Source organism: Chionomys nivalis, chromosome 13 (genome assembly GCF_950005125.1).
Source record: "Chionomys nivalis chromosome 13, mChiNiv1.1, whole genome shotgun sequence".
NCBI lineage: Eukaryota > Metazoa > Chordata > Mammalia > Rodentia > Cricetidae > Chionomys > Chionomys nivalis.
In genome coordinates this window covers 27624300-27639535 of record NC_080098.1, presented here as the reverse complement: position 1 = coordinate 27639535, position 15236 = coordinate 27624300, and the positions used below count along the sequence as shown (strand labels likewise).

At 37.3% G+C, this 15236-nt stretch overlaps 1 protein-coding gene across 1 annotated transcript in view; it reads right to left on the bottom strand.

Annotated features, from left to right (window-relative positions):
- Positions 1-15236, bottom strand: part of LOC130885467 (3-alpha-hydroxysteroid dehydrogenase-like) — a 29425-nt gene that overhangs the window by 13941 nt on the left and 248 nt on the right. Inside the window, exons 2-4 of the mRNA XM_057786956.1 lie at positions 7737-7904; positions 6025-6141; positions 3969-4046 (exon numbers count right to left, since the gene is read on the bottom strand). Coding sequence (XP_057642939.1) covers positions 3969-4046; positions 6025-6141; positions 7737-7904 — 363 coding nt within the window. The remainder of the gene's footprint in view (positions 1-3968; positions 4047-6024; positions 6142-7736; positions 7905-15236) is intronic.

Sequence of the window (15236 nt, the reverse complement as noted above, 5' to 3'; positions counted from 1 at the left end):
TCTACCTGTTCATCAGTTCCAATAATTTCTTCAATCACTTCAAATTGTTTTATCACTGCCTTTTGTAAAGCCTGAATCTCCTGGTCTGTGAATATTTTAAGTAATATCATGACTCATATAACCTCTGGTCCTCATTCTACGCATATGATACAATGGTATGAAATTTTTTCCATTAAGGATAGCTTCTCATCCTTGGATATTATTTGGTTAGCATGCAGAATGCCTTCCTGGAGAGATAATCTGACAATTGTCATAACTTTTAAGCAGATTTTGATTTTCAAATTCAATAATATAAAATCTTTCAGATAATTTCTCAGCACCATTTGATATGGATTGAATTTCGTACGTAAAATTAATGTTATCATTTTCAATGGTAAAAATTTTTTCAGCTAACTTTATTTTCAATTGTATAAATTCTGTCATATACAATTATTTCATTATTAGTCTGTAAAGATTGTATCATTTCTAATAGAGTTTCATTCTTGGCTCTGTTATCAAACCATTTTTAAAGGATATAATATGAAAAAAGAGCTAAATCCAAATATCATATAAATGGATGCATAAAAAACCATATAAATCTTTCAGAATACCATCCATAGTATAAGCAAAAAGGTTATTAAATTCCTGGACAGTAATACTATTTGTTATTATATAACTTTCAAATTTATTGACTTATTTAATAATCAAATGAAGTTACTTCCATTATGAGAGTTCAGTAAATTGCTGTAGTATAATAGTCTTTATTGGCCAGTAGTTTTTGCAGTTTGTATGTGTGTGGAGGGGGATACACTGCTGGCAGAGGCATGCACAGTCCTTCTTGGTTCTGTACTGGCACATACCTAGATACTGATAAATTAGGAGCAATTAAATCGATTCCATACACACACACACACACAAAAGAATTCTACCAGGGAACTCATACAACTAATAAACATCTTTAGTGAAATGACTGGATGCAATATTAACTCAAAAAAAATCAGTAGCACTCCAATATACAAATGATCGATGGATTAAAAAAGAAATCAGGAAAACAACATGCTTCACACAAATTACAAATAATATAAAATATCTTGATGGAACTCTAACCATGCAAGTGAAAGATCTATACGACAAGAACTTCAAATCTTTGGGAAAAAAATTGGAGAAGATATCAGAAGACGGAAAGATCTCCCATTTTCATGAATCAGTAGGGTAAACAGAAAAATGGCCAACTTATCAATAACAATCTACAAATTCAATCCTATCCCCATTAAAATTCCAACACAATTCTTTACAGACCTTGAAAGAACAATACTCAGCTTTATCTGGAAAAAGAAAAAACACAGGAGAGCTAGAATAATCATAAACAATAAAAGAACTTCCAGAGATTTCTCTGATTTCAGTCTCTGCTACAGGGCTATAATAACGAAATATGCATGGTACTGGCATAAAAACTGATAGGTGGATAAACCAAATCAAATTGAAGACCCTAATATATATATATATCTGATTTTCAACAAAGAAGCCAAAATAATACAATGGAAATAGAAAGCATCTTCAAACAAATGGTACTTGCATAACTGGTATTCAAATCTAAAAGTATGCAAAGAGATCAATATATATCACCCTGTACAAAACTCAAGTCCAAATGAAACAAAGACCTCAACATAAACCCAAATACACTGAACCTGATATAAGAGAAAATGGGGAATACCTTGAACACATTAGCACAGGAAACAAGTTCCTGAATAGAACAGCAATAGAGCAAACTCTGAGATGCACAATTAATAAGTGGAATTTCATAAAACTGAAAAGCCTCTGTAAGGCAAAGGACACTGTCAATAGGACAAAACAGCAGCCTACAGAATGGGAAAAGATCTTCACCATGTCAACATCTGACAGCAGACTGATTTCCAAAATATATAAAAAAACTCAAAAAACTAGACACCAAAAAACAAATAATTCAATTTTTAAAATGTGGTATAAATCTAAACAGAGAATTCTCAACAGAATAATCTCAAATGACTGTGAAATACTTAAGGAGATGTTCAACATCCTTAGCCATCAGGGAAATGCAGATAAAAATGACTGTGAGATTCCACCTTACACCTGTCAGAATGGCTAAGATCAAAAGCACAAGCAACAGCTCATGCTGGAAAGAACATGGAGGAAAGCAAACACTCCTCCATTGCTGATGGGAGTACAAACAGATACAGCCACTTAGGAAAGCAATATGGTTATTTCTCAGAAAATTGGGAATAAATCTACCATAAGACCCAGCATACCACCCTTGAGCATATACCCAAAGGATGCTCAATCATACTACAAGGACACTTGTTCAACTGTGTTCGTAGCAGCTTTATTCACAATAGGCAGAACCTGGAACCAACCTAGATGTTCCTCAACCAAGGAATGGATAAAGAAAATGAGGTACATTTACACAATGGAGTACTACTCAGATGTTAAAATTAATGACAAAATGAAATTTGAGGGCTAATGGATGGAATTAGAAAAAAAATCATCCTGAATGAGGTAACCTAGACCCAGAAAAACAAATATAGCTTTATACTCACTTTTAAGTTGATATTATCCATAAAATAAAGGATCAATGCTACAATTCACAGACCCAGGGTGGCTAAGTAACAAGGAGGGCTCAAGGGGATACTTGGATTTCCTTTGGAAGAAGAAATCCAAGAGATTTCTTGGATGAACTGGGGGCAGATAGGGATAAGAATACAAGGGATCAGGCAGAGGTTGGGGGAAAAATATTGAAAGAATGAACTTAAAGGGGTCATTTCAGGGTCAGATAGAAACCTGGTGCAAGGGAAACTCCCAGGAATGTACAAAGATGACCCCAGGTAAGACTCTAGCATAAGGGGATGTGGAGCCTGAAATGACCACCTCCTATGACCAGACAAGACTACCACTGGAGGGATTGGGACACCAACCCAGGCACATAACCGTAGACCTTAAGTCGGCTCTGCCTAAGGGTTGTGCAAGAGTGACGCAGACTGTGGGACTGGCCAATCAATGACAGGTTTAGTCTGAGATTCATGCCAGCAGAGTGAGAGTGAGCCACCCCTGACACTGCTTGGAACACCATGACTCAGAGGCTGAATGACCCAGATAGCTAGGATAGAACTAAACATGACAAGAGAAAAAGAAAGTCAATATAATGATGCCTAATGGTATTCTCCTATACTCATAGATTAGTGCCTAATCTAATACTCATCAGAAAGGCCTCATCCAGTAACTGGTGAGAACAGATGCAGAGATCCACAGTCAAATATTATGCTGGGCTTGGGGAATCCTGCTGAAGAGATGGAGCCAGAGGGGTCAAGGATATTACAAGAAAACCCACAGAATCAACTAACCTGGGCTCATAGAAGCTCGAAGAGACTGAACCCAGAACCAGGGAACCTGCATGGAACTGACCTACACTCTCTGCATATGCATGATAGTTGTATAGCTTGGTTTTCTTCTGGGACTCCTAACAATGGAGGCAAGGGATTTCTCTGACTCTTTTGCTGGCTTTTTGGGCCCTGTTCCTCATATTGGGTAGCCTTGCTCAATCTTAATACAAGCTTAGGTGGTAAATTTTATTACAACTTTATATGCCACGTTTTACCAATGTCCATGGGAAGCCTGCCCAGATGGAGGGAATTGGAGGGAAAGTGAATGGAAGGGACTGGAAGGAGAGAAGGGAAGGGAAAATGAGGCTGAGATGTTCAATACATACATACATACATACAAAATGGGTGACATTCCAACATTTTTTGGAAAGAGATTCTTAAACCCCTGCCCTCAGTTCTTCTCCATTCTTATTATTTTCCAATAATGAATTCCTTCAATAAATCCATCAAAACCATTATTTAAAAAGCTACAAATTTCTAGACTGAGCCAGGTACATTCTATTCTCACAGGTGAAGGTAATACCTCACTCAAACTCGCACTATATTCCCTCTGTATTCTCCCTTCTAAGAACTCACCTCCCACGTGTCACAGAGATTCACCGGGTCCACCAACAGATTTCCATCTTCATCTCTTGGAAATAACTCAGCTCCAGGCTGGAACAGAATCATCCATTTTAAAGACTTTACCACAGTCATGTTATCACATTTGGTCACACTGCCAAGTCTCTCAGAGTCTGGGCCATGAAACTTTCCCAAGTAAGGACATTATTTTAGATACATTTGGAGTGACAACGGATGAAACTTTAAAGATTGGCATCCCCTAATCTTTATATTTTTCTTATGCTTAAATAGTGCTTTCTTCAAAGTCTTAATGGTATCTTGCATTACTTTTGTTATTATTTCAGACCTTATATTTCCCTATAGAAAAATGCCTCTACCGTTTTGGTGAATCTAGTAATTATATGAACTTGGTCTCTGGCAATAACGGATTATGATTTGAGCAAAACAATTCATTATCACAGTGGTCAGAATATTGTATAAGGGCATGCACAATTAAACTGGGCCATCAGTCAGACTTTCCTTTCAGGATTAATGTGGGTTAGAAAGCCAGAATAACTCTCCAGTTTTACCAATCATGAATTTTGAATTGCCACAAGACCATATCTTCTACCAATATCAATGGAAATCCCCAACTAAATAGACAAGATGTAGAGATAAGGAGTGGAGAAAATATGTCTGATGCTGATGTTATTCATACCTTTAAATGTAGTCATGGCTTGGACATCCCAGTTATGTAACGTAATAGCCTCCATTGCACAAACTAGCTTAAGTTTTCCATGTAATTTTGTAGCAAGAAATCTGCACAACACTGTTATTAATGGCTAAATGCCATCTTCAAAACCCCACCACCATGAAATATCAAGACAAATAATCCCCAGTCGCCAATTCTCCAAGGGCAGAGAGTATGAGAACCAGATGCACTGCTTGGCTTTCTGCTGCCATTATAAACAGCTGGGGAGGAAAGGGTTTTTTAATGCCCTACACTTCCAGACCACAGTCCATCATTGAGGGCAGGGACTCGAGCAGAAACTGAAGCAGAAAACATGGAGGAATGCTACTCCAGGGTTCACTTCCTTCCTCATTCATCAGCTAGCTTCCTTCCATAGGCCAAGTCCATCTACAGAGGGATGGCACTTTCCACAGTGTGGTGGGCCATCTTACATCAATCCATAGTCAAGATACTTTCTCAAAGACATGACCTCAGGCAAATCTGTTCTGAACAATTCCTCAACTGAGACTCCCTCAGATGACTTTGGGCCCTGTCAAGTTGAAAGCTAAAACTAACCAGGACACCAACACAGACTGAGTACCACCAGATCTACTTTCAACGTGCAATTATGAAAGATGTTAAAACCTCATTGTGAAGCATATGTGTGGCAGTTTTATTAATCTCCATGCCATCTGCATGTAAGCACCTTCAAAAGACTAAGGGGAACTGAGGAGATGGCCTAATGGGTAAAATACTGGACTTGAAAGCCTATGGACCTGAGGTTGACATTCAGAACTGATGTGAAATAGCAAACAGAAAATAAAATTTAAAGCCAGGTGTGGTTGTTCATGTTTGCAGTCCTAAGACTGGGAAGGTGGAAACAGGTAGTTTTCCTGGGGCTAATTGTCCAGTCAGTCTAGACTGTTCAGAATTCTAGGCCAATGAAAGACCTTGTTTCAGATATATTGTGAATGGCATCTAAAGAACAACACCAGTGACTGCTTTCTGTCCTTCCTATGAATAAGCACACACGTGCACTAACAGATACGTGAACACACATGCACACACACATAAAAAAAATCACAAGGACTAAAACCAGAACTATGCATTGGATATGGGTATTGGGGTTTTTTACCCCATATTCTAATGCAGAAGACTACTAATTTATTTTCTTCCACAGGCAGGAAACACTGTTTCAAGGCTCAAAAAAACCCTATGAAATGGAACTTGGGGATTATTGTTTAGGATTTTCATCAGAATAATCCATACATCCACCCAAGAATAAAAATCATAAATTGTCACATAACTGTTAGTTAAACGGGCACCACTAGTGAAATAATGGCAAGCACAGTGATTGCTCACCTGCAAAGCCATTGGGAAATGAATAATATACAGATCGACATAGTCCAACTGAGCTTTCTTCAGTGACGCTTCCAAGCAAGATCGAACCAATTCTGGTCGGTGGAAAGTGCTCCAAAGCTGCCAAAGTTAAAGAACAAAATTTTAAACTCAGAGTTCATTCACTTTTGCTCAATTACTTTATTTAACAAGGAGACATTTTCCTACAGCTGGAAACACCCTCCCTGCTTTTCTTTTTCTTCATTGGTTTTTCACATACAAACTCCATTATGAGTATAGTCCAGTGCCTGCCACTGAGCTATGTAACGTGAACATCATTGCATGCTTGGCTATTATCAGTTTATCTACTGAACATAGAATGGAATATTTAAAGAGAAAGGTTGTTTTCTCTAATAATAATGCTGAGTTTACAACGTAACACTCAAGATTGGTCTAAATCACTCATCCGTTCAAGCACACAGGAAGAGCTAGTACTCATCCAATATACATAACTGTAGGTTGTAGAAAAACCCTTTTGTGGGCATGTTAGTGTGTGCTGAACTAACTGAACACATTTTAGCTATGCCTTTTGTTAACAAAATCTCCCGAAAAGAAGTTGTGTCTGCAGAGACTGACTGGCCGACTGGAACTTCGTTATGTGGTGAGGCTGGAATGCTGCGGGTCCAGAGGTGAATTATCTTATCTTGGACTAGTCATCTGGAACAGTCATTGCTTGTGCACCTCTGTGTCAGAACTAAGATCTTGTGACTAATGGATAAAAACAACTGAGACTAAACTAACTTCTCAGGCTGCTAACTTCCACCAATCCAAAAGCTAAGAATGTCATCAACAGCATGTTAAACCTATAAAAAAATCTCTCTCGTCTCACTCTACCTGTCTCTCTGGTGTACCCACCAATGTATTTTAAATTTTCAGTTCTTTATGATTTTCTTTGTTCTATAAAAATAAAAACACTTCATGATACTACTTTCACATCGGAAAATAGAATTTGAGGTAAGGTAAATCTGTGTTCCTAAGCCATGTTTACTCAAAACAGCTCCAAAATAAACTATCTTTTATTTACTTTAATATGAGAGCTATGGTTCTTAAGAGCCTATAGCCTGAATAATATAGACTTTACTATACTATCTTTTGTGTAAAATCTGTGCTCATAGAATACTGTTTACTAGCCTGGGACAAATGCCTCTACCAGCCCAAGAAATGTCTCAAGCAAGTACCCCTTTCTTCCCCTCCTCAGCAATGAAGCTTAGTGTGTTCTGAGATCACTGGTGATGAGAAATGTTTTGCTTTGTTTTTCATTGTTTATCTCTCTAGTTAACTGGAATAAGAGCACCACAGAATGCCAGTAAAGGCACTCCAGAGTAGCACAACCTACAGTCCCCTGGTTTTGTTGAATCTCAAGTTCTACTTCAATTCCTCAGCAATGATCACTGTTAAGTCATGGTCTAGCTCTAGCTCTGTTTCATTCTACATTTCATGATGAACCACACTGTTTTGACTTGAGATTCAGTGCAGTATACTTACATGAAAGTCATAAAGTTTAACTCAACAAAGAAATAATTATCTATTTTTATCCTATCTTTAATACATCACTGTGTGAATACAATTTATACCAATAAGTAACGATGTATGAAACAGGTATTGATCCAAAGACACATTGTTTCATCAGTTGAGCCACATTAAATACGTCTACAAACATCCCATGCACAAAATACCTTTGATGTATAGAATATATCTTCTCTCTTCACAGTGCCATCTGCAATCTTGCTTCTAATGGCTTGTCCTGCTTCCTCCTCTATTCCATACAAATAAGCAGAATCAAAATGCCGGAACCCAGCATCTATAGCTATTTTGGTAGCCTTGATAAGTTCATCCTTAGGAACCTAAAAGAGCAAGCAAAAATAGTATCTGTGTAACGAAAGACATCTCAAACACAAACAATGGCTTTCCAGTGAATCAACTTCTCTTTCTTGGAGTTGCTCACAATGTGTGGGGATAAGTCAATTCCAATTTTCCTGAATCTCTTCCAATCAGCCTCAGAGTGGAACATTCGCCAAATCTGCTCAGTCTAGAGCAATCAGCGCAAACTGCCCTTGAAATCCTGAAAAATATCTTCTAATTCAGTGATTTGATCAAAGGACTCAGAGGTTTAATTGAGGCAGCATAGAAAGATAGAAAAACTTACAGGAATGGGATACAGCCTCTCCCTTGGAGTCTGGTTGAAGCCTCTTACCAGCTGAGAATCAAGAATTCCAGCACAGTTAGCAATGTGTGCTGTGATGGCTATAATATTATAGCATTCCTTTCATATCCAAATATTTTGTATTAAGTAGCAATAAGCTTGACATAAGTCCTGGCGTGTCTTTGCCTTGTAGACATTGCTTATTTTCTCAATCATTTTCTGGGCATCTTAAACAAGACTGTTAATGTTATGTACAGTAAAGATGTCCAGTTTCATGGATCCCTGTGAAATAGTTTTACTTTATCAATTATGATCCTGCCATGTGTCATTCAGAAACCACTCCATGAATCCATTTAGATATATCTTATGAACCCTTTGAAGATAATTACTTCACTTAAATGGGATATATGACAAGTATGAAAAAGGTTGGCATTACCTTAAAAAGCCACACCTACATTTGGGTGTATCTTTTTCTTGCTCTTAATATCCTATTTTTAAATCTCTGTTTTAAGGTGTGCTTTAGGACTAGGCAAATGGCTCATTTGGTAAAATGCTTGTTACACGAGATGAGTTTCTGAGGTCAATCCCCCAAACTGATGTAAAATCATGGGGTGTAGATGATGTAAAATCATGGGGTGTAGATGATGTAAAATCATGGGGTGTAGATGAACATACTTGTAATCTCACAGCTGAGGAAGCAAGGCAGATCTGCCACGCCAACTCAGTCTGCTTGCAGAGCTCCAGGCCAGTGACAGATACTGCCTCAAAAAAAAATCCATAGAGCACCAGAAGAACACCCATGGTTGATCTCTGACCTCCTCATGCATACACCCATGTACAGTGCATGTGTGTACAAACATAGTCATATACTTGCTCACATACACACATGCACACACACATACATTAGTGTATTATTCAAAACAAAAATCAAAGAAACTATTCTATATAAGAACTTAAGAATTTTTTCAATGAAATTACAAATGTCAAATAATGTCTTATTATCTTTTCTCCTCTCTCTCTCTCTCTCTCTCTCTCTCTCTCTCACTCTCTGTTTCTTTCTCTTTTTCTAAAGCAATTATTTTTAATTCTATAAAACGTATAAAATTCATTCTGCAATTGCATCTACATCAACAAGTACAAGTGGGCAATGATATTTGATGGTTGTGGGGGCCCACAGATGTGAGTCTTGTTCCACCTTGACTAAATGTCTTAGAGTTTGAGTTTATTTTTATTTTTAGTGTGGTTACAAACAAGGTGGCCTGACCTAGGATGTGGTTACTTGGTGGTTTGAACATTAAGATGGCCCATAGAGGTGGATCTGCTCCACCCTGACCTAAGGTCAGAGAATTCAAGCCTATTCTTGTTACTTCACTTCTAAAATAGGAGGTTTGACATAAGGAGTGGCTGCCTACAAGATACTAAGGAAGTCCAAGGTCCTCCCCTCTCCATCCAGGTCTAGGAAGGTGAGCATCCAAACAGGCTAGGCTCCCACAAAGCCAGTATATGCAGTAGGATCAAAACCCAGAGCCATTGTCTTTGGCTTCTCATTAGCCCTCCTTGTCCGCCATGTTCAGAGAGTCCGGTTTTATCCCATGTTTTTTCAGTCCCAGTCCAGCTGGCCTTGGTGAGTTCCCAATAGATCAGCTCCACTGTCTCAGTGGGTGGGTGCACCCCTCGCGGTCCTGACTTCCTTCCTCATGTTCTCCCTCCTTCTGCTCCTCATTTGGACCTTGGGGGGAACCCTGACTGCTCTTTGGACTGGAGAGGGAGGGGAAAAGGAGTGGGTGGAGGGGGAGAGGAGTAGAGGGAGGGGGAGGGAAATGGGAGGGGGAAGGAGGCAGAAATTTTTTCAATATAAAAAAAGAATCTGTCTGAAAATTTGAAGGATGTTAACAATGTATATAACTAAAATAAATATAGACAATTTTTATATTGAAAAAAAAAAGAAAAAGAAACACCCCTGCCCCCACACACTGGAATTTTGACTGATTTGAACTTGTCCAGGCCATGTGCAGACAATCACGGTTGCTGAGAGTTGATGTGTGCATCAGCTGTGTCATGTCCAGGAGACAGCTCTCCTTCTATGACTCTCCTCTCTGACCTCTGGCCCTTACACTCTTTCTACTCACTCTTATAGCATTTTCCCTGAGCCTTGGTTGGGGAGGTTGACACAGATGATCCATCCACAGCTGAGGACTCACAGTCACTTGTTCTCAGCACTTTGACCAGTTATGAGTCTCTGTATCATTGCCTACCACAAAAGAAGCTTCTCTGACAAAGGTTGAGAGTACGTGTGTATGAGAATAAATATGAATATTAAAATGGTAAAAAAAAAGATACTAAGGAGTATTTTCTGCATATCCTGTCCAAAACATCAGAATGCTTAACTTGGGAAATAGTGACCTGATATCTCAAGTATTGAAACAAGTAACTGTTCTGCTTTTTTATAGGGTTATATAATTATATGGCAAACAAATATGAGTGGATATAGTATTCATTTTTCACTGAGTTGCCCTCTGGTACTATCCTATGTCTCTGTATTTCTTTTGTATCTCTGTCTACTCTACCTAACATTTCTAATCCACATGCCCCTACCATGGAATGTACAAACTCGTCAAAGCTAGACCCCAACAAATGGTAGTGCATTACATTCTATTACAAGACTCTTTCATGTAGCATAAATTCTAAGAGGACAGTGAAATAACCATAGTTGAACAAGTACAAAATAATGAACTGCTCATAAAATCATCACATATTGAAATCAACTTGATATGGATGATTAATGAAATGTCCCTTTATTGATAAAACCCAAACCTTTGAGTCATTGTCAACATTCTTTGTCTGCTGATTCAGAGCTAAAAAATAAATAAGGAAGAAAGAACAGCATTCTTTCAATACTTTGCTTTCACAGTGTTGGACGGAGGTCACTTAGCCCTGAAATAATTATACAGAAACCATATTAATGAAATCACTGTTTGGCCCATTTACTCTAGCTTCGTATTGCCTAATTCTTACATATTACTTTAACCTATTTTCATTAATCTGTGTATTGCCATGTGGCTGTGGCTTACTGGCTAAAGTTCCGGAATCTGTCTCCAGCAGTGTTACATGGCCTCTTTCTGACTCCACCTTCTTTTTCCCTACATTTTGTTTAGTTTTCCCCACCTAGTTCTGTTTCCTGATAGTTCTGCTATAAGCCCAAAGCAGCTTCTTTGTTAACCAATGATATTCACAACATACAGAAGGGAATCCCACATCACCTCCCCTTTTCTGTTTAAATTAAAAAGGAAGGTTTTAACTTTAACATAGTAAAATTACATATAACAAAACAGGTATCAAGCAATAATTACAGTTACAATATCTATATCTACTTTACTTTTATCATAACTAAGAAAACTAACTATAAATTTTTCAACTCCATCAAAGACTACAGAAGGATATATTATTACCCTAAGTAAACAGGAAGTGCATTGTAAGCAACTTCCAAAACTCTAGAAATGACAGGGACATTTTGCTGCCTGGACAGTCACTCAAAGTTCTTCTGTACCGTTTAGGGCATCCATATTCAGCCTGTTAGCCCATAGTAACTGGCAGACTTTTCCATGAAACAGAAAATTTCAGAAACAGTTCTGCCTATATTGGAAGTTTTCAGTCACTTTCTTCTGTGTCCTACAAAATGTCTGGCAGACTCTTTCATGAAGCAGGAACCCTGAAGGATGGTCTCACATTTAGGCAAGTTCAGCAGTCATTTCTTTGTGGGTCCTGCAGGTCCAGTTCATCAAGCAGTCCAGGCAAGAACAGTTTCTTGCCCAAACAGCTAACCAACTTCATAAGGAGCCTCTTCAATGCCCATCTTTTTCTTGAAGTAGATTGGAGATGCCAGGAGCAGATGTTTCTAATTGTCATGATAAGTCCTCAATTCTTAAAACATTTTAAATACCATGTTCTATAGTCTTTGAAAGGTTTGAAGAATGCCTATCTATCTGAAATATATCTCTGTACATCTAGACAATCTAACTAACATGACTACAATTTTGACTATTATTGATGATTATCTATTAACCTATATTTCTTAATTATACATAATATTTTTAAATGAGCTGTACAAACACAATACCATAATCAAGAGCAGAAATATACATAAAACAACATTGACCTTAAATTTGTATCCATAAAACAAGATCAATACTAATGCAAATCTCTATAGCATTTCCCCTTTAAATGTAAACAAATATTTGTAGACAATATTTGGGAATATGGGCGTCGTTTTTCTCCAAACTGTTTTCTGTTATTTATTGGGCAAAGTAAATTTTTGAAGGGTGTTCAAAGTGACCTTTCTGGGGGTCTTGGTCCGTTAAACCTCACTAGTCTGGAAGGATTCCACAGGTTCTCATCCTCAGCGGAAACAAAAGAAGAACCTCTTTTCTGGCTACCTACCGTGGAATGTACAAACTCATCGAGGCTAGACCCCCAAAAATGGTAGTGTATTACATTCTAACCCAAGACTTTTTCATGTAGAATAAATTTTAAGAGGACCAAGAAATAACCATAGTTGAACAAGTACAAAATAACAAACTGCTCATAAAATCATCATACATTGAAATCAACTTGATGTTGATGATTAATAAAATGTCCCTTTACTGAGAAAGCCCAAACCTTTGAGTCATGGTCAACATTCTCTGTCTGTTGATTCAGAGCTAGAGAAAAAATAAAATAAAGGAGAGAGAACAGCATTCTGTCAATATTTTTCTTTCACAGTGTGTTGAAAACTTATCTCATTAATGACTTGCACAAACAGGAATGTAAAAGAACCATCTTGTTTTGCTAAAAGATGCATGAAGATACATTTTCAAACTATGGTTTCATGATGAAGTGGGGTTAGCAGTCATGTCCAATTTACCTTTTGCATTAGATCATTAATGGAGTCAGAGAAAATGAGACAGGTTAGAGTGTGACCACAATTCTTTTACTTACCAAATTCACACAGCTTACAGAACAGGATTAGCTAAATACAGAATAATAGTATGTCATATATTAATTTGACCTGCACATATATTTGTACAATTCATAGAAATGTTACTGTATCTCATTAACACCTGAGTCTAGTCTCCCTTCACCCATGTCAGATGACTTACAACTGCCTATAACTCTAGTTCCATGGAATTCCACACCTTCTTCTGGCCTTGAGGTCTCATATCTGTACCCCCACACATATATACATATGTACATGTGTATATACATACATGAATTGAAATTAAAATAAATCTCTCAAAATACCAGAAATGATGACATTAATTTAAATGATATTATTTATGTGGAACTCAAATGTTGTAAGTAATACAAATAAAAGGAAATAATAATGCGATGAGTTATTAAAACAGACATATGAACCCCCTAATATCACATAAAAATATTTATGTATTTGTTCTGGTTCTATTGTGAGAGAAAACATTCTTATGAATATAACCCACATCATCTTAACTATATAAAATTGTTTATAGTATTTTTTATGTTCAATATGGCAGCTGGCACCATGAACTTCACCAATTTTTATTTGAAAATGAGATAAAAATTCAGTACTTTAGATATTGCTCTATAAGCACAGCTTGCATATATGCATCATAATTTTTAAAAAGTGACTTATAAAGAATATAATCAAAATGAGCTTGTTTTTACTGATACATGGATTTGATTCATCTTCACGAACAAAGAAGATAATAAGAATGAAGATAAGTTATAAAATTTTTCTTAATTTTCTTGTTTGTGCATGTGCATGTGTTTGCCTGTGTGTGTGTGTGTGTGTGTGTGTGTGTGTGTGTGTGTGTGTGTGTGTGTGTGTTGGACATCTGGAGCTCTAGGAAGACATATGAAAGTCAGTTCTCTCCTTACACCATATAAGTCCTAGGGATCAATCAAACTGCTGTCATCAAAGACCCCACACAATTTTCCAGGAATTGTTTTCTCTGATGTAGTCAATCTTCCTAAAATATTATAATGTTCTTCTTTGACACGTTTCCATTTTAAATTTTTTTTCATCTTATGTGTGTGACTGTTTTGTCTGAAATGGATATCCATGCCTCACTTGTTTACTTCCAGCAAAGCAAGAAAAGGTTGTTGGATGCCCTGGAACTGGAGTTACAGACAATTGTAAGTACAATGTGGGTGCTTGGGATCCAAGTCCTCTGCAAGAGTAGCCAGTGCTCTTAACCACGGAGTGATTCTTCTACCTCCAACAGTTGTCCTATCCCTATCCTTCTCTAAGTTGTATTGACCACTACAAATTTATTGAAACCGCAGCTGTTGTAATATGTTTGCTCCTTACCTCTCTCTCAAGCTATGCATGCTATGAAGTAAAAATTCCTAACTAAAGAGGTAAAAATATGTCTGTCATTATATCTTCTGCAGGAGAAAACTGCCACTCAAGCTTTAAGTGCTGTCCTTGACACTCACTGAAAAACCAGAGGATAAAACCAGAATGTAAGCATTTTCCCATGAGAACCTCCTGTGGTTTTTTGATTCAAATGTCATAAACAGGAACAAGGAACAAGAATTTAGAGTTGCTTTGTTAAAGTATAGTACACCCATATAATGTTTTCTTTATTTCTTTATTTGTTTGGTAAATGTTTCTAGAGTGAAAGTAGAAAACAAATCTTATTTCATCACAGGTCTGGAATTTCTGCTGTGGTGCTCATTCCTGCTGCTCAGCAAAACACTATAAGCTCATCATTTTTCATAAGCAACATCTCTAGTAAAGTCTATCAAAATATTTTATCTGGATCATATCTATCAGAAAAGGCAATTACTTAAATCACAGAAATAATCCATGTCACTAAACCCATTACAATCAAACTCAAAGCACAATAGGAGCACTCATAGCTGCTTTCCACTTATTGCCAAACAGGCAGAAACTAAAGGGAAAACAGACTCGAGAATAAACAGTACTGTCCACATAAATCTCCAAGGAACAGTAGCAACACTGCCTTCCCTATTATATGTGGATAAATCTCATCTGGCGATTCTAGAGGTCTACTTC